Source organism: Boleophthalmus pectinirostris, unplaced genomic scaffold (genome assembly GCF_026225935.1).
Source record: "Boleophthalmus pectinirostris isolate CB_2022bp ecotype Guang Dong unplaced genomic scaffold, ASM2622593v1 HiC_scaffold_5, whole genome shotgun sequence".
NCBI lineage: Eukaryota > Metazoa > Chordata > Actinopteri > Gobiiformes > Gobiidae > Boleophthalmus > Boleophthalmus pectinirostris.
The window spans coordinates 25,932,961-25,955,646 of record NW_026571404.1 but is presented as its reverse complement, the minus strand read 5'-3'; the positions used below and the strand labels follow the sequence as shown (position 1 = coordinate 25,955,646).

At 37.9% G+C, this 22,686-nt stretch overlaps 1 protein-coding gene across 1 annotated transcript in view; it reads right to left on the bottom strand.

Annotated features, from left to right (window-relative positions):
• grid1a (glutamate receptor, ionotropic, delta 1a) overlaps positions 1 to 22,686 on the bottom strand; it is a 426,969-nt gene that overhangs the window by 68,912 nt on the left and 335,371 nt on the right. The window contains exon 5 of the mRNA XM_020921510.2: positions 98 to 151. Within this exon, the coding sequence (XP_020777169.2) occupies positions 98 to 151 (54 nt within the window). The remainder of the gene's footprint in view (positions 1 to 97; positions 152 to 22,686) is intronic.

The following is a 22,686-nucleotide window of genomic DNA, read 5'->3' as shown; positions in this document are numbered from 1 at the left end:
ATTTCCATAGCTTCATGACTTAATTGAAAGTAAAGTACCCTAAAATAAGCTCTCTTCTTGCACAAGTGTGTATAAGTGAGTGTGTGCTTGGCCTCACCTCATTGGCATACACCCAGTGACTGTCCTTGGACGCCAGGTTGGTCTCCACAGCCTACAGACGGGGGCAGAGAGAAAAGAAGAGAGAATAGAGAGACAAATTTAAGTACAGGCAATTCATTGAGATTTAACAAAAAGCCCAGGTGGGTCGCCCCTGAGGTACCGCTGCGCCCGGAGTGTAAATCAAAAGGTCTTTGAGAGAGGGCGCCTGTTGAAAAGGGGAGAGGAAGAGAAATAAATTAAACGCATCTAAAGCCCACACAGCCCGAGGCACACCGGGTCTACAACAGCACTGGCTTCTACCTGCTGGGGCCATTTAAGCACAGGGCCAATTCAGCGTGACATTTTGTACTTGATTTAAATAAGTAGGGAGGCCGTTAACAAGAAGAAGTTGTATTTTGACAGTTATGGTTCCACTCGGCTCACCTAAAATGATCGCTGTAACACAAGTACATAATGGAGAACACTTCTGCAGCCAGCTGTGCGCAGATCTGACTGATTTAACAGCAATTAAATACAAAGATACAAGCCATAAACATTAGCTAAAGCATATGGGGGCTTTTCTGTCACACTCCAGAAATTGTATTTAAAACCAATGTATTATTTTATTTATTTATTAAATGATATTTATTGATTAGAAAATTGACATAATGTGTATCTTATTCTATATAAGCTGTGTTCACATGAAATCACAACAATATATCTTCAAACTGAGGTGCAGAAGAAGGCAGATATGTTAACCCTGTGTATTCATATTTCTAGAATTACAGGGACTATCCACATGAAACAAAAACCATGCACAAAGTGCAACATCTTCTTTGTGAGCGTAAATAAACATGGATTATTTTACTAAATATCTTAAACATGCAACACTAAAGACAATCCAAATGAGACAGGATCATTCTGCGTCTCATGGATAATCATCTTGAGAACCAAATTATGAATTTAATGTAAGAATATCCACATTAACTTAAGAATAACACTGACTGGAGCAGTCAATATGGACAGTAGAATCCAGTCAGAGAACCCGGAGGCTAAGTTGAGAATGGTCTTTTATGATAGCTGCATATGTGTATGTGCACCAAAAATGGAGCTGCCAAACAGATTAGCAACAGTAACTAGGCACGTATGGAAACTCTGAATTAAAACGCTGGTCCCTCCAGTCTTTCTGACATGTAACAACTTGGCCATCATGTCCAAAGTAATTAAGAATAAATTACAATTGTTATCAGTAAAGGCTGTATTTGAGTTTTGAGAACTGAAGACGACCTCCATAGGTTGAAATATATCACACTCTTTTTACTAAAGGACTTTTAATTGCTTCAGATGACCTTTCAAAACCCTTGGATAAGTTTGCACATTACGGTGCACAATATGAGGCTTATTTCTTTAAACTACATTTGATGTAAAATAAATAATTAAAAAAACCTTAAACTATATTTGATTTGAACATCTCTGCCTCGTATCTGGGGTCACAGAGAGGTCATGTCGATCAAACTTCCATACTGTCCTTTTAAACCATGTCTGGGAGAATCCTTTTAGTCCTTTGATTGTGAACATGAGCTGTAAGAAACCTGAACCACAAATGAAAAAGACATTTACTGAACAAAGCTTGTCCTCTGCACCTGCATAAGATGTTCAGGAGGCGACCGGCTTTGTACTTTTGTTTGATCATCAACAGCTCGAGGGCTTCGCCAGCATGGCAACAGCGCTGTGTTAGCTAGCATTCTTACATAAACTATACATTGAAGAAGTGAGTGGGTGTAAATGTTCTGTGCTTGTCTCCCAAGCACAATGACCCCACACAGCATTAAGCACACAGAAACAACTGGAGGTGCCATTGTGCAGTTCCTCCCCCTGTCAGCAGATGGCGTGTATTTGACACCTGCCACCTGTGATGCATGCTCTCCAGCTAATTGCTATCATTATCTCTCGTAAATGAATCCAAAGGCCTATGAAGACGGATGCCTTAAGAGTGTTGTAGCACATATCTGACATACTACATCAATAATTTGTGGGTGAAGAGTAGACGGTGCTGGATGTAACCTTGGAGAGCTCTGATTTGATTTTAATGCCCTATATGGTTTGTAGATCGATCTCATCAAGCTCACACAGCTCCAGAATATTTAGCTCCACGCTTCACATGTCTCGCCTCAGAGTGGAGGAATTAAACTGGGAATATATAGTTTTTAAATGATTTTGAAACATGAATGGGCATGCCAGTGATCAACAGAGATGGCTATGGTATGCATGACTGGAGAGGTTTAGATTACGAGTTTATATTAAAGAAGCACTAAGTAACTTTTCTCATTGCCTCCATGGATGTATTACTGCTATGCCTGTAATGTTGTATAGTACAGCCGTAAACTTATCGTAACTTATTCAATTACACATTTAATGCCATACTGTGGAATAGAACAGGCAAAGCAATACACCAGAACCCTGCACCAGAAAATGTTACATAATAGTAGGGCGCCTTTCATTAATGGGAATAGCTGTTATGTTCCACAAAATATAAGTAGTGGGCCACAGAAGCTACAAGCTGCACAAAATAGGTAAAAATAAATAAATAAAAATACAAATAAACAAATGTGGAATTTTGAATACAACACACGTTATATTCCTCATTTAAGTGAATTATTCCAAACACAGACACAAAAGTGAATAGGGTAGTGGATTTAAGTAAGTTACAACATTAAAAACTTTTTAGCCTTTGCTTTATTTACTAACCAGTGTGTGATCTGAACAAGAACTCATTCAAATCTCTATTGCAACAGTTTACTGAGAAACCTTATGTGATTCTCAGATTAAAACAGGTAAATACTTCTATTTAAAACATCGTCACTTACAGGTCACTGATGATTCCTTTGCTCACACTTAATGTTATACTGAGTTCTCATGTAACCTTCAATGATCTGTACTTTCTCTGTATCTTAAAAGGTCAACCACGCTGATCTCATTAGAGTTGGAAAGTCTGAATTACTTCTCTAAACCAATCATTAATGTATGGAATATATGTCCAGCTGCATCAAAACCTGACTACATGGGCAATATGTATTGTCAACAAGAGATTGTAATAAGTACACTGGTGTGGTGGATATCCCTGAAATCATAAAACTGTAATGTGATGGTTCATGTAATCATGAAATAATGCCAGAACAGCAACTAACTGATATTTTAGCAGTCAGCAGTTATCTTTATTAATTAGTCCAGTAGTCAAATCATATTTTCTTTAGTGTGTTGAGATGTATTCAAGATATTTTTAAGTAAATAAAGGATCAAATATGACTGAAAAACAGAAATTGAGTAATTTTTGACATTCTGATTTAATAATGGGGTTGTTTTTGTCTTAAAAGTTGTTTGGAATGTGTTTTCGCATTTGTAAAGTACAGATAACAGTAATTATCAAAATACAGAACGATTAGGATTTTTTAAATAGTTGACTGTTGACAGTTAACTGTTGCATGTTGAAAGTTAGAAATATTTGTGTATGAGACCAGACTTTGTGTCAGATGCCCTATCACAAAAAGTCCACCTCCTCGTGTTAATATTGTATTTGGTCTTATTAAACTCTGCTCTAAGCGAACTATTCAGTCTACTCTGTCTGTGTTCCCTCTGTGAACCCAAATTGCATAGTTCCAAAAAAGACCCGTGGCCTTTGCAACGTCTGCGTTTTCTTTTCAAACCATCAGACAGTGGAATCAGATTCCAGACAGTTTGAAATTGTCTCTAGATCTTAATAATTTGACTAAAAATGTGAAAATACATATTTTAGAAAATCAAGTGTCGACATCTCGTACAAATCATCTTTTCTTCTGTAAGATGAATGAATTTGTACATGGTCCCTGACAAATGAAGAACAAAGAAAGAAAAAGAAACAGAGGTATTAGCCACAGCACATATGCAAAGAAATATATACTAGTGAGTTTGATAAAAAAAAAAATAATAATGTGTATGTGACAACAGAATGTAACATTTAATGTTGTTTTGTATAAGATGCTGCCAGCAAGGGAGTTACAGGCGGCTAATCCTGAAGTTTTCCCAGATTGATTAGAATAAAAATACATAAAAATCACCAGAACATGTGTTAAAAGAAATCTGTTTTCAACTGAGCTATTATTTCACACCATTTCCCACCAGCGTCGAGCAGAACTTTCGACCTTGTATGCAAAAACACTAACAACCAATCTTGGCAGACAAAGCCCAATACCCCTGGGGCCCTCTGTAATCCATAAAGCTGCACAAACATTAGCAGAATCCCTTCACATGTGAGTTATGCATTCATTCACATTATGATAATATCCCTTTCCACACTGGATAATATCTGACAATGGGAAGTGTTTTGTGCCTTCTAGAACAACCTTGAAACTGAAAAGACTTGACAGCTCCTTCAACTGTACCGTATTGTTCCAGACCCTCACTGTCATATTGCATAATAATAAAAAAAAAAACAATGGCGGGGCCTAGTGTGCGGGTTGGTTAATGTGGACCAGCTGCGGTGCTTTGTTCAGCCCTGGGCTCGGCAGATACCAGTGCATGAAATGCCTGGGAGGTAGTCAACAGAGCGCGCTAACACTGACGACTTGAGTCACTTGAGCAGTACAAAGCCTTGTTAAGCACAGCTCTGTTTGTGATGGGCGTTTAACCTCGCTTTGTGCTTCTGCCTGCTGCAATGGAGTGAGCTCGGTGTTTGTGAGCCTCTGGTATTTAAGGGGGGACAAAAGGTAGAAGAGAGGCTAAGGGAATGGGGTTTGAGCAGTGAATATTTGGTTACACAATTTATATGAAGCTAAAAAACTGATAAAACAGCAATAGAAGAACTGTGAAGCTGATTATAAGATTATGACTTGCATTTAGAGCTAAAGCAGTTTAGCTCTAAATGCAAATCAGTTATTCTGCAGACAAAGAACTCAAAATTTTACTCTATGACAGTATCGCTTCTCCAAAATTATCAAGTAGAAGAGCAAAGTTTTCCTCCAAAAAATGACTCAAGTGGTAATAACAATCATTTGAATCAACTGGAAACATTTACAAATCATTTAACATAAGGCTTACTACAGTGGGAAGAGTAGCCAAAATGTTTAGGAAAACATTAAGGTACGTTAAGGTTATTGTCCTGTATAGGGAAATTTGTCCTCATCTTCATCCTTTGACCCATCCTCCAATGCTGCTGTGGAAACCTGTGAGGACACATTTCCAGATCTTGAGCTAGTTTTAGCGTTCATTAAACACGTTCATTTTTCAGTGAACTTTGAACTGAATGCAACACATTTGTAAATCAAGAACTTGAACATGAATTTGTTCAAATTATGTGAGATGAACAGCATACGTCACTGTTGGAGTTCAATTAAACGTCGGAATTTGTTTTCACCTGATGAGTAACTAGGACTGCTCGTACTTAACCTCGCGAAACCACAGCCGTGCGTCAATGCGAATGCGGCTCCACCAGCAGCTCTAGCGGAACGTACTGGCTCTTGTGTTTCTCAATAGGAAAGCCGATCAAACTTGACTGGGCACTTTTACCCGCTTGTATTTACCTTCTGTAGAGGCTGACCACGGCAAACGCAAGGATTTCAAAAGTAAATTTCAAAGCACTAATTAACAGTCGTTCTGGACCCGGGCTCTTTCACACGATACAGAACTGCACAGAGAGCACAATGTGCTGATGGTAAATGCACAAATACAACAATAGATCCATGCTCTCTGTGTATTTTGATGGGGATACTCGCCTACGCTCATGTAGAGAGTCAAAAAATAAGATAGGTTCTTGTGTATTCCGATTCCTGACCTAATCGCTGGAGAGAAATGAAATTGAGCAGAGGCACTAGGTGGCGCCAGCCTGGCAGGGTCAGGACTACCTTTGCTTGAGGATTTTACCTATACTGTGCAAGTTTTTGGTTGAGGAGAAAATCTGGAGTGCATTGAAAAAACCCACCCAGACGCAGGGAACACAAGCAAACTCCACATAGAAAAGCATGATGTGGCTAGGAGTCGAACCTGGAACCTCCTTGCTGTGTGAGGTTATATACTTCAACAAGGTATTTCAGTAAAACAGAAAGAAAAGTACTAACATGAACAGTAGTTTCTATTTTGATAAATCACTTAGAGAAAAAGGTATTTCAGTGTGTGTGGCTGTAACAGGTGGCATATATATTTTTACTGTTATTTCACACAAACACACATGAATTTGTTGTAATCCAGTCGCACGCTGCTTTAAAGTGTGTGTAAAAACCCTATATAATACAACTTCTTTTGCACAGCGCTTTAAAAAGACATTTTTTTCACACAGAGCCAGGCCCGCTGAGATCAAAGAAATATGACAATTGTTCTACTATTTACACTGCGCAACTCATTAGAATTCAGGGCCAGCTACAATTAACCACAAAAGCCTCTTGTGCTTGACTCCAGCTGCTCCATTATTTTGCCCAATCAGCCTTTTGTCAGCTCCCGTCACCTTTTTCAATTCCACCATAAGCACAGGTTCTCCCCTTTGCCCAAAATGTATCACACCAAAGCCTTAAAAGCCCATTTGAGACCTAAACGTTATCGACAGCGCTGCAGATTCATTTTGCCTTTGTGTGTTATTCTTTTTTATTCAATCCAAATAAAATGATGTAACATTGAAACTGGGGAAAGCAATGCTGTGTTTTGGTTTTAAAAAATAAAATAAATTGGCAGGGGCTTGGAGTGTCATCTAAGGAATTTTCTAAAAAGGATGGAGGCAGTGATATCAGTGATCAGAAAGTACTACTGTAGGCATGTTCCTATACTGTGTGTACGCACGACAAAGAGAGAAAAGCCAATGCCAAGTCCAATTGAAAAAGCGAAAGAGTTGAGAATGGAGAGATAGGGCTGTGTTAGAGGAGTGGAGATGTAGGAGAAGGGGGGTTCAAACTAACAAAGGTGGAGTGGTATAATGCAGTCTATCTGAGCATAACACGGCCAAGGCATTGACTGTGTTATTAAAGTATATGATTTATGTGATGTTTGAGGCTTTTTAAAAGTTTATCCATTTTAATAGAATGTAATTGACGATTTGGATAATTATCAGTGGGATGGCTCACCTCCAGTTCAACTTTAGCATTCTGCAAATTTTCATCATAATTTATCTCTCAAATAATTTCCCTTAAAGCCACAGGTTAATGCATTTGCAATTTTTTTATTTTTTTATTTTTTAATGTAAAAAACATGCATTCTTACTATGAGTGGGCTTGCATCTCCTCCTGCTTGTTTCCATGGAATATTGTTTCTTTGGCTATAATATCCCACAGTATGGAATAAAACGTTTCTATCTTCATGGAGAATGTTCTGAAGTAAGATTTTCAACTTCCTATATTTATGGAAACATGCAGGTGAAGTGCCAACTCCAGAAAGTTGCGCACTAAATCTTTAAGAATAATATGTAAAATAAAGAACTAAAATAAAGAACAAAATCAACTATAAATACATACATACTCTCCTGGTATAATCAAAAATCTTGTATTTAAATTGAGTATATAGGAGTGTAGACTGTAGACTCCGTATGTACAAAGGTTATAATAACATTCTAATTATTATTATCAAACCTCTATCTCGGCTTTCCACTGGAGACTTGATAAATGATTGGTTGAATGCCACGGCGACAGATAAGAATTACCTTTTTAGCAGGGCTTGTTGAAAAAGTGACTGATTAAATTAATTGTGGTTTCTCTAATTACAGAAGACTTAATCCCAGGTTTTAATTTCATCTGAAGTGTCATCTCACACTGTAACACATCTGTTTGGGTTAATAAGACATGGCTAAATGACTTAAAGAAACGTATTATGAGTGAGTAAATGAGGGACGCGTAATTAAAATGATAATTTACAAATTTACCATTTAAGAAAACCTTATTGAGGCACAATGCAGCAGACTTTCTGTACCTTTTTAGGACACACTCCAGGTTAAACTTTATTATTATTATTTTTTAATAAGTTATACGTTTTAAAATACAATATGCTGCTGGTAATACATATTTTGTGAGTATACTTTCTGTGTTTACTTATTTGAAAATACTGTCAAATCAATCAACTTAAACGGTACACTATATAACTTTCTGATGGTTTCCATAGATGCTTTGTTTTACCTGGAATGTTCCACAGTATAGCATTTAACTTACACCTTCACAGAGCCAATTAGGTTATAGCTCAGTTCTGTGGAGCTGCAAGCCCACCCATAATACATGCTTTTATTTATTTATTTTTCACTAAAACACATTTGACTAATTGAAACAAAGACAACTTCAAACTATGGGACAATCCAGGCAAAACAATAATGTCTCCATGGTGACAAGCAAATGGCTGACCTTGTGTCAGAAAAGTATTTCTACAGTTTGTGAAGTCAAACATAAACTAAAACATAAAATAGATAGAATAGAACTAAGTATGTTAAAAATTCCTGCTACTCTACATCCATTAGTGGCATAACTAGCATTCCTACAACACTAGATTTTTTTTTTTTTACAATACGCTATAGATTTTCACTTTCTGCATATCTACATTATCCAAGTCTCCCATACACAATCTCCAGTACAACGATACCCTATTTAAAACCCCATCATCAGAGTAAAGGCCATAGCCCCTTCACACTTCGCTCTTATCAGAAAATTCTCGTATCAGATTCCTGGTGTTTGGTCCATAGGTACCGAGGCTGGACAATAGATAAGGTCCTCTCAGTCCAGGTGAATACACAAGGACTGTGGTAATGAGCTGTGTCATAAAAGATTCACAAGACACACACACCCCGACAGACATGTCCGGTCACTGTTGTTATGGAAACGCACCTTCAGACAACTCTATGTACTCCACCGCACAACAGGCTGGGAGCTACTACACAATACCTGGGTTTGTTTGTTTGGCTATTCAAATACTACAGTCTGGTGTGTGCCAAAGACTAAGGTAAAATGGGGAAGTGTTCTGTGGTCAAATTTAATTAAAATGTTAAAAATATAATTGGCAAGAAAGATCTCAGATGGATCTTGTTTGCAAATGTAATCTCTAGTTACACCTGAATTCACTGCACCATGGGTACCCATTCTTTCTGATAATTTACCCCAGTATTGAAGAAAGTTAGAGGAATATTTTTTTTCTTTGAGAACAAAATGAAAGTTCAAAAACCACATTTTATTCTTAAAAATGTAACAAGTTTAAAAAAGGAGTGGGAAGAAGTGTAAAAAGTATTCAGCAGTTCAACCATTACCTTAAAACTACTGCTCTAAGTTTTAGTGACATATATAAATGTCAACACAACACAGTCCTAGTTTAGTTCCTGCTCAGTCCTTGTTTAATCCTGGTTTAGCCCTGGTTTAGGTCTTATTTAGTCTGTGTTTAGTCCTGTTTTAGTTCTTGTTTAGTCTTGGTTTAGTCCTGGTTTAGTCCTTGTTTAGACTGTGTTTAGTTTTAGTTTAGTCCTTATTTAGTCTAGGTTTAGACCTGTTTTAGTCCTTCAGTCCTTGTTCAGACTTGGTTTAGGTCTTGTTTAGTCTGTGTTTACTGGTGCTTTAGTCCTTGTTTAGTCTTGGTTTAGTCTTGGTTTAGTCCTTGTTTAGTTTTGTTTAGTCCTTGTTCAGTGCTTGTTTAGACTTGGTTTGGGTCTTGTTTAGTCTGTGTTTACTCCTGCTTTAGTCCTTATTTAGTCTTGGTTTAGTCTTGGTTTAGTCCTTGTTTAGTCCTTGTTTAGTCTTTGTTTAGTTCTGGGTTTCAGTCCAGATTTAGTCTCAGTTCAGTTCCAATTTTGAGAGCTAGAATACCTACCACTGTCTTACTATTCACCACTGCTTGTTGAGTATATTGTCATCATCATTATACCCATGGGTTACAAAAAAAAAAATTGTGTTGGTGCTTAGAAACTGACAATTTTGTAAATTTTGAATTGTAAAAAGTCCTCAAAACATCACCTGTAAGAGGAAGCTGAGCTCATTTTAAAATGTGGTGATGTCACACTCCCAGATGGGTCAAGAGCCATATTTTCAATTTATTACTTAGGTGCTTTTAAAAGAAATATCTAAAAGGAAAAATCCCAAATGATGAACATGATCATTTCAATTTGTCCAGTGAGACCTAGTATGACATTAAAGAAAGAGGTATTTTACTTCTATGAGATTTTAATTGCTAACAAGTAACATATTTAGATCACCATGTTGCCTTTTATTGTTGTGAAAATGTTATATTCGCCAAAACAGCAACAAACATGTTTCATAAGTTTCACTCTCCCTTTCCTCCATGTGTTGACTCACGCCCCCTTCAGAGCGATATCACAGTGCAATCACTGTGCTGCTAATGAAACTACTGCACATCACATCTGTGTACAGTTTTGCATCATGATTTTGTACATTTATGGAGAACTGTTGCGTGGGAGTGTGGATGACGTAGGCTTGTGGGCTGAGCATTTCACAGAACTTTACTGTAAACCATAAGGACAGTTCAAAAAAAGGTCCTGGGAGAGATCACTAAAATACTCAAAAATGCATGGATGACATCTCAAACCTCTTCAGGCATGTTTTTTGATGAGGAAACTGCATTATAACATAGTGGAAAGCTCAAAAAATCAATTCGCATAATACCCTGTCTTTAAGCACAGACTTCCACCCATGCACAAACACAACAGCAGCTATGTACTCTGCAAACTCAAGTCTTGTACATTCCTTGTCCACTGCAGTTCCCCCTGGTAGCTTTCCTGGTGACCTTCCGTTGTCAGTGCGCCAGAGCAGGTGGGCCTCCCCTAAAGATGGTCCACACGTGTCACATTAAAGCCCCATCACGACTCCCATCTGCCCCTACGCCGGCCCTGTCTCTGTTCCCTGCGTGTAGTGCACTTCACCACAGGCTCCGCACACTAAAGCAGGGGAGGGCTGTATTGTAATGCACCAGGATCCTCACCAGTTGGCACATTAGCCCCGTAATGAAGAAACAATAAAGGTGGTTATGCGCTGTGCTGTCACGCAATGATTAGCCATGAGTGTGGTGGGGCGACATCATCTAAGCTAGCATTAAAAGTGCCAATGCAAGCAGTGCTACAGGGGAGGGGTTGTAGTCAATGTATGTGCGCCAATAAAATACAAGCAAAAAACTGGTACGATAATTGATAAAATAGTCTGCACTTAGAACTACACTTTAGTCAAGGTATATAGCCCCAGTTTAGACATAGTATCGCTCTGTATTAGACCAGGTTTAGAGCTGATGGGGCAGACATCCACATATTCTAGTACTCTGAACACCACTGCTAAGAAGTAGTAGTTAGTTACATTATTTACATGATCATTTTGTATGGATAAAACATCATTTTATTGAACTACTATGTGTTAACATCAGGTCTTAATTTGGACTACATTTTTATAATTTCTATACTTGTTTGAATTAACCCTATAGGAGCTTTGCACTTAGAACTTCTTCTGCGTACCATCGGTGGTCTGTGTACAACAGTTTGACAATAACTGACTTAGAAAGACCACCTTGTTATTATGGTTCTAATTAAGGTTTTGCGTCTATGTCACAAAAGCACGTGACCTGTTGTTTATGCCGCCATATTGGAAGTCAAACTATCTATCTGGACCAATGTGTAGTATTTGTGTGCGATATATTAAGAATGATGCGCTGTGCGGTTTTCACTTTCGCTCGCATGGAATCTCCCCCTCAACTTCGACCGCCCGTGATAGCTAGGGTTCTGATTTTGACCCCTTACCCTGATTGTTATCACGAACAGATGTGATGACTTGGTGATCAAGGAATATCTCACGTATCCTGCGACAAAATATTTATAAGCCTCTAACCCCTTGTAACTTTTCAGTTCTTGGTTGGTGTAGGACAGTGCAGAATGAATTAAACAGTTATAAATATCTGGATATTGGAGGTTGGGCACAGAGCATCGGAATTAGGAATCTATTCCACAACCCAGGAGGATGACTTCAGCATGATATCTTTCTAATGATGGCTGATCTAACGAGCTGGCAATTTCAGTTTTATGTTGTTTGCCATAATTATATTGTAGTAACTGAATAACACCTTCTGGATCAACCCCAACCTTGACCTCCAGTATGGCTGCAATCTTACCACAAAGGTTCCAGGTTCAACTCTCAGGCTGTCAGCCATCTATGTGTGTACTGTTTACTTTTTTCATCATGTTTGGTTCAGTCTTCTCCAGACACTCTGCTTTCAACAATCAATCCAAAACATACACCACTGGAAGTGTTGGAGGAATACTTTCATGTATTTAATTACAGAATACTGAATACCTGCATTCAAATGTATTTTGTAACATAGTCTAAGACATGAACCAATAAGAGAACTGCATTCTGAATACTTGAAATACTTTTACACAGAGTTGCATTTAAATTATAGTGTAACGCAAGACAGTAGTAGTCACTTAAATTAGTTTCACTTTTTGTTATGCATTTCCTATCACTGTTTGGGGAGGGAAAAATCTCTGTTTTCTATTTTCTCACTAGTTATGCAAATCTTAGATCGTGTGATCAAGTACTACAATGTATTCCTTTGATTTTAGGTGTTCTGAAAACCAGCAAATAAAAAAGTAACAGCACCAGAATACAGATACTATAAATTCATATTCTGACTATGTATACTGGGTCCATGTACTGCATTGAGTTACTTCCCAACACAAAATCCTGCAGCTAAAATAGTTCTGACCAAACCTAGCTCACTATCTGTCAACACAGTAATTCCATTACCACAGCATATTTATTCACATATTGTAAGTTTGTATCATAACTCAACAGAGCATCACATCGAACAGAGGAGCAGCCGCAGTTTGTCCTTGATGAGCCCCCAAACAGAAAGCAGCACCTGGGACAAATTTATGTTGTGGATCTTTAATGATATTTGCATATTGGATTTTTATGACACGCCTGATGGATGTAATAAGAGCCTGATAATTAAGAGAGAGGGAAAGTGATTACCTCTCCAGGAGTTAGTCTGCTCCCGTCCCTGCACAAGGACACCTGAGCTATATGGAGTCAATCTAGTGTTTAATGCGCCCATCGCTTACTGCGTATTGACAGAACTGTAATGTCAATGTACCATTATACAGTACAGTATAGCAAGAAGTAGAATTTATCGGGCGGGTTATAAGGCAAGGGGAGGACACACTGCAAAACATTACTTCATTTATGTAGCTGAAAATAAACAATGACAACGGGCGTCCATTTTGAAATTACATGATGACAATGAAAGAAAACTGACAATGAATTTGACCTCTGAGGAAATTAAAATAACTCACAAAAAAGACCAAGACAAAATGTATTTAAATATATGAATGGATGCTATTATTAAGTATTAGCAGAGTTCTTTTGGGTGAGGGCTAATAAAAGCTCAAAAGGCTGCCCGATGCCGTTAGCATACTATAATTACTGCGCTAACTTTTTGTGCCGCGCCAAACTTTGCACCTGAAAATAGAACAACTTGGAGAAGCTTTTGAATTTATAAACATGAATATTTAATAACACCCGGCCGGAGTTGTTTGTGAAGAATAGCGTGGAAGAGAGGAGCCGTAAGTCTTTAAAAGTACTTTAGTGTAAACAATGACTCTTTACTGGGAAGCGTTTAACAGAGCAGGTTGGGAGTTGGATCACAGCTTGTGCTTGAGCAAGACACCCACGTCACCTCCAGGGAGTTATAAATGCAGATTCTGATTTCTGCTAGTTCACCGCAATGAGGGAATTCAACCCAAGATCTCCCTGTCACATGTACAATAAGGTTTTATATTTTGTGATTTCAGTTAAATTTCTAATTAGATCCGAGGGGCAGTTCTAGGGAGTGGCGAGGAGGTGCATAGGCCACCTCTGAAGTCCCCCCAGGAGCCACCCCACAGGCAGTGTATTGGCAAACACAAACATTTTAATCATCAAAACAGTGAATATGGCAAATGTGTTGCATAAACGTCTTTCCTTCCACTAAAGAAAGAACAAAACTGTAGCGCTGAAACTAAATAATTTTGGAAAACATACCGAAAAATACTCAATATGCCAATATACTGATACAGCAACCCACAATATCGATACTGTATCGTCACATTAAACAGTGCAATATATCGATATTTCAGTATATTTCTGCACACCCCAAATCTGGAAGCAGTTTTATTCTTAGACAGAAAATAATTTATCACATATTGAAAACATAATTGGCCGGTTAGTAATTAATACTAATACTTGGAGGGAAGACTGCTAGAATTATCAGGTGTCACAGTAGGCAAGACATGTCACCCACATTGCCTAGTAGTAGTAGTAAGTAGTAGTAAGTGGTGTGTGCGTCAGAGGGGCCGATAGTGCAGATTGGTGGCTACAGTAGTAATTTACCATCACCATTACCATAAGTATGTGAGAAGAATACCTCAGTCGTACAGGTAGAATCCATGGCAAGGAGAAAATTCAGTTTGTCGAATGGGCTTGACTGAGCTGCGAAATGTCTTCAACCAAACTAACTTTTGTCCAGTTGAGAAACTGAATTTTCTCTTCGCCATCACCAAGTATGGTGTGAATGAATAAAGACTTCTATCATCTATTTGAAGTTTGGGAGTTAATCAACCAGGTAAGGCAAAATGTAAAGTAAGGTAAAATTAGCAAAAAGAAAGGGAGAAAACACCTCAAATCCATTACTCAAACTATCACGAACTTGAGCCAACTCAGAAACCCAAATATCTCAACCCAAAACAACATCTCAAACAGAATGGCTTTAATTGTTAAAATGAACCAAATTTTTGCCTTGCGCTGAACTGCACACCTGAAAATAAATCTTTAAACTTGTTTGGGCCGGACAAAAAGCCGGCAGACAAATTCCTTTAGCCCAAGCAGCTGAGAAAGCGTCAGAGTAAATAAATCCAGCGCTGCTTTTAAGTGTTTTGTTCGCATTAACATCTCACCGAGTGCAAAGCCTTGACCTAATTGCTGTGTTGGTGCTTCTAGAAATAGCTCTGTTTGATTTCATGCTGCGATGACTTCACAAGCGTCCTTGTGAATAGTTTAGTGTTCACCAAATACGCATTATTAAAATGGAGCTCCATTCTAACACATATTGTTTAATATATACATACATATACATACTGATCAGGGTTTTCTTATAGACTGTGTTCACACGACTAAACTACAACTACTACAACTACTTCAAACTATTACTACCACTACTACTGCTACTATTACTACTACTGCTGCTGCTGCTGTTACTACTGCTGCTGCTACTACTGCTACTACTACTACTACTACTAGTACTGCTACAACTGCTGCTACTACTGCTGCTGCTGCTGCTAGGGGTACTATTACTCCTACTACTACTGCTACTACTGCCGCTGCTGCTACTGCTACTACTACTGCTACTACAACTATTACTGCTGCTGCTGGTGCTACTACTACTAGTGCTACAACTGCTGCTACTACTGCTGCTGCTACTGCTACTGCTACTGCTACTACTGCTACTACTACTACTGCTACTACTGCTGCTAATACTACTGCTACTATTGCTGCTACTACTACTGCTACTACTGCTACTACTGCTGCTAATACTACTGCTACTATTGCTGCTGCTACTACTACTGCTACTATTGCTGCTACTACTACTGCTACTACTGCTGCTGCTACGGGTACTACGTACTACTGCTGCTACTATTACTGCTGCTACTGCTACTACTGGTACTACTAGTACTGCTACTGCTGCTGCTGCTACTGCTAATGCTACTATTACTACTGCTACTACTACTGCTGCTACTACTGCTGCTACTGTTACTATTACTGCTGCTACTGCTATTATTACTGCTGCTACTGCTACTACTAGTACTGCTGTTGTTACTGCTGCTGCGACTACTACTACTGCTACAGCTGCTACTATTACTGCTACTACTACTATTACTGCTGCTGCTGTTACTGGTACTGCTACTGCTACTGCTACTGCTGCTGCTACTGCTGCTACTACTGCTACTACTCATAAATATACTCCAATTACTACACCTACAAAAACTACTACAACAACTATTCCTTGTACTTCTTGCTGTCCCCACTCTTGTATAATGTGAGTAGCTCTTATCTCTCCCGCTGAGCAGATGCAGAGGTGCTTGTATGCTTGGGTGTCCATGGTGCTGTGATGGGCCTCGGGCCAGTGGAGCAGGAGAGAGAGACGAGGGGCCCTTTTTCACAAAGATCAAACATGATATGCACCATGAGAAAAGCACCATTTTACATTCTGATGCAACTCAACTTTTGAAACTCACTTTGTTCCACTTAAGTCACCAGAAATATTTTTTAAAGTATTATGCTTCCGTTTCTGACTTTGACAAATCTTAGTTCTGGTCATACAAGAGGAAGATACATGTACTACTATATTATTAAGTCTTATGAAAATGGTATGTTCTGTTTATGTTTGAAGGTGTTCTGTGCAACTTTTTGGTTGAGGGTCTGTCACGGTTGTCTCCATGGAGATGTTATTGCTTTTTCTGGAATGTTCCACAGTATGACATTAAACAGCTCAATTAGGTTTTAAGGTTAAAAACATGCATTCCAATAGTGAGCAGGGTCGCCTCTCCACAGCTCTGATCTGTACATTGGTCTGGTTTGGTCTCCATGAGAATAGAAAGGTTTAATGCCATACTGTGAAACATTCCACACAAAGCAATAACAACTCCACTGAGACAAGCATTTGATGGACACTCCACCAGAAAAGTTACACAATGCACCTTTAATGTCCTTTCAATAGATAATAGAAGACTGAAGGCTGTTTTTAATTTTATCTCGACTTGTACAGCCTTGACAGATTATTAAACACTACTCAAATCCATGGAGAGGATATTGCTTTGCCTTGAAAGTTTCACTGTAGAGCATTAAATAATCTTGCATTTATTCAGCTACAGTTTTTAGTGCCCAAGAACAAGTGTTTTAGCTGGAAGCGAGGTCACTGCTCCACTGCTTTGACATGTAATTTAGCTTGGTGGTGTCACCTGCTTGTCTCCATGGGGATTGATAGATTTAATGCCATGCTGTGGAATGTTCATACCATATTCAAAGATACAAGTAGGTGTCAAATCCTCCATCAAAATTGTGGAAAAACATAACACATAACTATAAATGTACGTATAAATGCATGTTTATCTACTTATCTTACTTCATACAGCTATTCAGTGTTAAAGAGTCCATATTATGCTATTTTTTGATATACACTACTGTTCAAAAGTTTTAGAACACCCTCATTTTTCCAGTTATTTATTGCAGTTCAAGTCATGCAGGTCCAATGAATAGCTTGAAATGGTACAAAGGTAAGTACTGAACAGCCAGAGGTAAAAAAAAGAAAAAGAAAAAAGATAATAGATAACAAAATACAAGTCCAAGCTTTGCCAAAACTACCTCAGGAAATAGAACAAGATGGTGAGCTTGAAAACATGAAGTGGCCAGCACAGTCTCCAGACTTAAGCCCCATCGAGTTGGTTTGGGATGAACTGGACACAAGAGTGAATGCCAAGCAACCTACAAGTGCAACACATTTATGGAACTTCTGTAACAGACTTGGGAAGAACTTTCTAAAGAATATTTCTATTTGTAGAAAGAATGCCAGGAGTGTGTTCAGCTGTTATATCTGCCAAAGGTGGACACTTTGATGATCAAAAGTTTAGAATATGTTTTGGTCTATAAATTGGTTCCATTATTTATTTTTCAACTCAAATAGCTTATTCGTTCTATGCTTTCATGTCAGAGTGCAATGACACAATAAACTCAATCATTTTCAATAAAAAACTGCAAAAACCGTGACTGGTAGTGTATGTTATAATGTTGTTTCCTCATCAAAAACATACCAGGAGTTGTGTTTTGTTTCATTCACACATGTTTAACACACAAAACCTGTAGTTCTTCTCTCAAACAGAAAACACTCTGTTCCACCTTGTGATGTCATGTGGTGATACAGGAAGTGCTCCAACTATGTTTTAAACTCTGTACACTTTCACTAGAATCATTTGGATAATTTCAGCTCTGGAAATGGAAATCTCTACTGAACTAAAGGTAAATAGTAGTTGATGAACTTGAAAACTACCACTTCATGACATCACAAGGTGGAGCAGAGCATTTTGAGCTTTGGAGATGTATGAATAATGCATGACACATCTCCAGGTATGTTTTTGAAGAGGTAATAACATTTTAACAAGGCTTAAAGCTCACAAGAGTCAATTTTGTGTAATATAAGACCTTTAAGATAAGAACATGGTTAAATGATGAGTTACCCCTGTAGCAAAGGAGAATGGTTCCAATGCAGACAAGAAAAATTCAATTAACAAAACAGATTCAAGTTGCAACCTTAAGCACACATTTAACCTGAACATATTTTTACTAAAACTACTTTTAGCTATAGCTACAGTTTCCTACTACTTTTGTCACTTCTCCAATTACATCTCCTTTTGCTGATTGCCACAAGGACAAAATGATGTTTTTAAGAGGGATTAGAAGACTTCAAAGAATTATTAACAAATCCGGGCAGTTAAAACATTCTGAGGAAAAATGTAATTAATGTAATCTGTCTTGTGAAACATTGTAAAGGCAAAATACTGTAAATGTTGGGTTTGTCTATCTCTCTGTGTCTCTCTATCTCTCTCTTTCTCTTTTACAAATGAACAAATGAACTGAAAAACATGAAAATCAGATAAAGCATGGCAACTCTATGAAATGCCACTTATATGAGGTCTTTGTCAGTAGTTCTGAGAAAGCCTGGGTCAGAAAGAAAGAGAGAGTAAAAAGAGAGAGAGAGTAGGAGAGGGCAGAGGAGGTAGCCGTAGGAGGTTAGAGCAACATGAATCTGATCCTAATTATTGAGACTTCTTCCGCGAGAAAAAAAAAAAAACACCATGAGAAAGAAGACGAGGTGTTATGGCGAGTAGGAGTGTGAAGATTTAAGTTTGGACATTATGTTAATTCCACACAGGCCTGACAGCCGCGGGAGGCATGGGGGAGGAGGAGGAGGAGAAAGATGCGAGCTCTGGTCTCCGTGGCGATATGGGCACTTTTCACTTTGTTTGACTAATCTACAGTAAATCAACAGGCAGAGGTGGGAATAACTCATATTTATATTTGTTTTTTGTTTTTTTTTAAAGATATGTTTTGGATTATAAGATTTAAGATACAGCGGGTGGCCTTCCTGATCTATGAGTTGATGTAATTGGACAAAAGATTAAAGGATGCACAGATTAATTTATTTTCAAAGAATACACACAATCAAAAACAAATCTGAAGGTAAGATGTAATAAGCAGTGATTTTATGTTATCCATTTAAAGCTTTTGTCATTTGTAGACTTATTCACAGTGGTTTAGACATATAGTGTTGACATAAAAGAATGGTGTCTGAAAAACTGATTATCTGATTAAATAATACTGGAGGTTTTAAGAGCTAAAACAAACAATTATTAATTTATCAATAATGTTATATGAATATGAATATCTCGTAATTCACCCCTGGAACCCAAGATCAAAGGTTGGCGGTTCTATTCTGTTCTAATCTATATTAATGAGTGGGAAGGCTCTATACAGTATAATGAGACTATCTGCCATAATTGACTCATAGTATGGCCTTTGATCATATTAAAGGTGCATAATGGAACTTTTCTGGTGGTGGATCCGCCGCCACTTGCTGTCTCCATGGAGTTGTTACTGCTCTACCTGGAATGATAAATAATAAGGCATTGAACACAGTTATATTCATGGGGACGATCATGTTTTACTTAGTATACTTTTGAATCTAAACTCAATAAATGCATGATAGAAGTGTAGAAGTGTAAAGCCATACTGTGGAACCTTTAAGGCAAAGTAACAGCTCCATGGAGACAAAAAATGGCACACCCTCCCACCAGTTACAAGTTATATTTAGTCTGTTAATTCCTCACTGTGTTTGAGCACTTTTACATGTACGCCCCTTCCTTCCATCTGCGTTGGCCTGAGCACAGACCAGGTCTCTCACTGGGGGCCTATGAGTGCTGTAATAGAGCTGTTATAGGCAATAATTCCCAGTAAACAACACACAGGGGCAATTAGAGCTGCAATGGATGTGCTCCAACTGCACAGACGATAAATGACTCAACACTATAGTTAAAAAAGCTAAAGATGTTTTTGTTTTCCACACTACACATTCATCAGAGAAACAAATGGAATTTCTATTTTAAACCTTACTGGTTGTTAGTAGCTATGTTTGCACAGTAAAGATGCAATATCTATTACATCTTTTTAAGGTGGACTATGTAACGTTTCTGGTGGAGAGCCTTTTACCTGCTTGTTTCCATGGAGATGTAATGGCTTTGCCTGAGATACTCCACAGTATATGGTAAGCTATCTTGCATTTGTATAATTTCAAGTGTTTTATTTCACAAAAGATCCATGAAAAACAAGCATTGTTACTGTGAGAGGTCTCATGCCCCACAGATCTGATCTGTAACTTGGCTTGGTGATATTACCTACTTTCCTTCACTGAAAGAAATACCACACTGTGGAACATTCTAGGAAAAGAAAAAACATCTCTATTCCTATATCTAGAAGGAAGAGATCGGTAATACAACTGAAGTAACAGTACTTTTACTTTAATAAAAGTTTTGGCTACTCCTCTCACTGTGAGGAAGTCTACAAGGAACAAAAGATTTACGTTGACAATATGAAATTATTTCTTCCACAGTTCCTTCAAATATAATGTAATTTTTCTCATTTTTGTGTGTATTTTTTGTGTGTATTCTTTGAAAATACACACACACGCACACACACACACGCCCCCCCCCCCCCCCACACACACACACACACACACACACACACACATATGGACTATAGTATATCTATAGTACATCTATAGTACTTCTCAACAAATCTGTTGTTGCTGTCATGATTTAACATTTAACAAAAAACTGAAATGGGACTGCTCTGATGAGAGAGGTGGTCCCAAAGCCAATGTCTTGCGCTAATGCTACAATTTATTTTTGATATATTTTTTTTACTCAGCCCGAGGGGGAGTTTAATTGAATCGCTCTCATGGCGGTCGATAAATGCGTCTGAACTGTGCCACACTTGAGGACGGACAGGAGCCTGAACAGAACAATGATTTTAAAGTGACGCTGTATGTCTGTGTGTGTTTACTTTATTTTATATATATATATATATATATATATATATATATATATATATATATATATATATATATATATATATATATACACACACACACACACACACAACAGAAGGAGAAGGACAGTGGAACATAAGGATGAGACTGATGAAAGGCGTATGGGAGGAGGAACATGGTAAGTTTGTGCTTAACAAGTTTGTAAGTGATTATTTCTAGATTACATGTTAATGAATGTATGTAGGAAAGGAAATTAGTTGGTTATATTTGTTTAGTAAGTAAGTAAGACTTTATTTATAGAGCACCTATCACAGATTAAAGAACAAACACAAAGTGCTTTACAGAGTGCAATAAACAACATGTACAAGATCAGAGTCAACCAAAAGCTTGTGTCTTGAGTTGCTTTTTAAAAGAATCACTAGAGTGTGCCTCACGGAGGACTAGGGGCAGGGCATTCCATAATTTGGGGGCCACAGCCTGAAAGGACTGGTTCTCTCATGTTTTAAAGCAGGTCTTTGGGACCATCAAGAGGCCCTGACCTGAGGACCTGAGGATGAGGCCTATGGTCTAGGGGTGCAGAAAGTCACTGATGTGCCGCCTGTCTGTAAATTAAAACCATGATTTTAATATCAACACGGAACTTAACAGGAAGCCAGTGCAGTGAAGATAAAAATGGTGTGATGTGTGTTCGCTTGTTAGCTCCTGTTAAAAACCTTGCAGCGCCGTTTTGTACAAGTTGCAGCCGCTTAAGCCTGGTGCATTAAAACAAGTGAAAAGAGAATTAAAAATCTAAATGAAATGAAATAAAATAGTGAACAATCATTTCAAGATCAGCATTTGATAAAATTGGTCTCAGTTTAGTGATGTTCTGTAAATGGTAAAAACAACACAAGGGTGGGGTGGAGATAAAAAGCAGAATCAAAGCATAAACATTGTCTCTACTGTAAGGTCAACCAAGTTTTGTTTTTTTTTCTGTGAAACTTTGACACAATAATGTATCCAATATTGTGTGACCGAATACAGGCTTCAGTGTTGAATGTCTCTCCCCACTCTTTCCCTCAATTTACAAATGTCCTGTTGTGTAAAACCTATTAAAAAAAAAAAAGTATAGCTTTATATGTAAATAGATTATAGCCCTGCAATAGTTTTCCACCTAGATCTTTTTCAAATCTTCCCTGAAAAAGAATTGTTTTGAATGGCCTATTCAGAGAAATTATGAACAGCAGAGGTGTATTTGCAGTTGTAGTGGTACTTCAAATTCAATACTTTGATTCAGTGTTCAAGTTGTAGAAGTACTTCTGCTGTGCTTGAAACCAAGGTAACAACACTTAAATCTGTGTATTTTGACAATGTAACCATCACTTCAGACGTATTAGGCTTACATCATATGATTATGTTTTCTTATCTTAAATGTCCTATATTACCCTATGTTACAATGTTGTTTCCTCATCAAAAACGTACTTGGAGTTGTGTTTTGTTAAATTCAAACATTTTAACACACAA